Genomic DNA, 2,377 nt, shown 5'->3' with positions numbered 1-2,377 from the left:
AGTTGAGAAATGCCTTCTATATAGAAGATAATTAAACAGTGAATGACTCTCAAACTCACTGCTGAAAGTTTAATTTTTATTGATGTGTATTTTTTATTGATTGACAATATTATATTTTTTCCAGATGTATGGCATTTTTATAGGTGACTCCAATGGCAACCCACTTCAGTATTCTTGCCTGAGAAATCACATGGATAGAGGACTGGCAGGCTACAGTCCATGGGGTCACAAAGAGTCATACCTGACTTAGCAACTGAACCGGCATTTAAAGTTACTATAAACTGATGTCTTTATTTCCCTGTGCTGTAAAATACATCCTTGCTGCTTATTTATTTTATACATAGTGCTGCTGCTGCTGCTGCTAAGTCGCTATAGTCGTGTCCGACTCTGTGCAACCCCATAGATGGCAGCCTACCAGGCTCCACCGTCCCTGGAATTCTCCAGGCAAGAACACTGGAGTGGGTTGCCATTATACATAGTAGTGTTTCTTAATCCCATTCCCCTAGTGTCCCTCCCCCCAGTAGCCACTGTTTAGTCTCTTTATCTGTGAATCTGTGAAAGTTTAAAATTGATGTTAAATTATAATGAAGAGAGTAGAGTTCTACCACAGGACTCAGGACAGAGGAAAAGCTTCCTAAATGAGAGAAATGACATTAAAATCATCTGGTTTTAAATAGATCTGAGAGTAGAGAGAGGGAAGGAAGGAAGAGGGAAGGAGGCAGGAGAAGTCACCCAGACATTCAGAGAAGGGGCAGTATCCCATCCCTAGTGGCGATCATTCAGAAGAGTTCCCTCTGGGATTTATAACAGCTTATTTTTTTTCTTTTTTTTAATTTTAAATTAATTTATTTGTTTTAATTGGAGGCTAATTATTTTACAATATTGTAGTGGTTTTTTACCATACATTGACATGAATCAGCCATGGATGTACATGTGTTTCCCATCCTGAAGTCCCATCCCACCTCCCTCCCCATCCCATCCCTCAGGGCCATCCCATTGCACCAGCCCTGAGCACCCTGTCTCATGCATTGAACCTGGACTGGCAATCTATTTCACATATGGTAAAATACATGCTTCAATGCTATTCTCTCAAATCTTCCTACACTCGCCTTCTCCCACAGAGTCCAAAAGTCTATAACAACTTATTTTTAAATTTAAGCAAGAATGATGACATTTGCATCAAAGCAATTTTCCCTTCAGAGTTTTGTGCATGGCAGCCTTTACCTCCTTATTCCTCAAGCTGTAGATCAAGGGGTTCAGCATGGGGATCACTGTGGTGTAGAACATGGAGGCCACATTCTCCTGGGCCAGGGAGCTGGCCGTGGAGGGTTTCAAGTACATGAAGGCAGTCGTTCCATAGAAAATCCCCACGGCTGCAAAGTGGGAGCTGCAGGTGCTGAAGGCTTTGGACCGTCCCTCGGTGGTGCTGATGTGGAGGATACTGGATAGGATGAAGGCATAGGAAATTAGGACTGTTAAGCTAGTAACTACGATGTTGAATCCAGCCAAAAAGAAGACTGTCATCTCAATGTCATAGGTGCTAGAACAGGAAAGTTTCATCAGGGGGACGATATCACAGAAGTAATGACTGATGAGGTGTCCACAATAGGGCAGTTTCAACATGAGGCCAGTCTCTATGGTTGAGCCAATGAGTCCCATGATATAGACCCCAGCCACCAGCAGGGAGCAGACTCCATGAGACATGATGATGCTGTAAAGCAAAGGCCTGCAGATGGCAACATAGCGGTCACAGGCCATCACTGTCAGCATGTAACACTCAGCAACAACAAACACAATGAAGAAGTAGAGCTGGGCCATGCACCCTGCGTAGGAGATGGTGTTCTTCTCTGACACAAAGTTCACCAGCATCTTAGGGGTAGTGACAGAGGAGTAGCAGAGATCCACAAAGGACAGGTTGCTGAGGAAATAGTACATGGGGGTGTGAAGCTGAGCGTTCAGACAAATCAGGGTTATCATGCCCAGGTTCCCTACCATGGTGATGGAATAGATCCCAAGGAAGAGGAAGAAGAGGGGGAGCTGGAGCTCTGGTTGACTTGTTAAACCTCCAAGAATGAACTCAGTCACTGTAGAGTGATTTTCTGCAGCCATTCTCCTTGGGGGACCTGTGTGATGTGAGAGAAGAATTGCATGAATGGCTGCTTCTTGCACTGCTTGGTGAAGCTAGTTTTGAGAATCTAGGCCAGCTGAGCGATCCTGGTGTCTTTCCTGTTGAATATTCCCTCATTCTGCAGTTTGTTTTGTGAGGAAGACAAGACCCTGAGTATTTCAAAGATGAACCAAAAAGGGGGCAAGATCTGGAGCTGCTGCCACTTTCATGGTTCTCAAATAGCCTAGCACAGTGGGTCTGGCAACCCAC

General features: G+C 44.4%; 1 protein-coding gene across 1 annotated transcript; it reads right to left on the bottom strand.

Annotated features, from left to right (window-relative positions):
* Positions 1-1,179: 1,179 nt before the first annotated feature.
* LOC128068768 (olfactory receptor 8A1-like) lies at positions 1,180-2,109 on the bottom strand. The gene has a single exon (XM_052661972.1). The coding sequence runs from the start codon at positions 2,107-2,109 to the stop codon at positions 1,180-1,182; it is 930 nt and encodes a 309-aa protein (XP_052517932.1).
* Between the last annotated feature and the right edge of the window lie 268 nt (positions 2,110-2,377).

This window comes from Budorcas taxicolor, chromosome 25, assembly GCF_023091745.1.
Source record: "Budorcas taxicolor isolate Tak-1 chromosome 25, Takin1.1, whole genome shotgun sequence".
NCBI classification, from domain to species: Eukaryota; Metazoa; Chordata; class Mammalia; order Artiodactyla; family Bovidae; genus Budorcas; species Budorcas taxicolor.
This window is presented reverse-complemented; position numbering and strand designations above follow the sequence as displayed.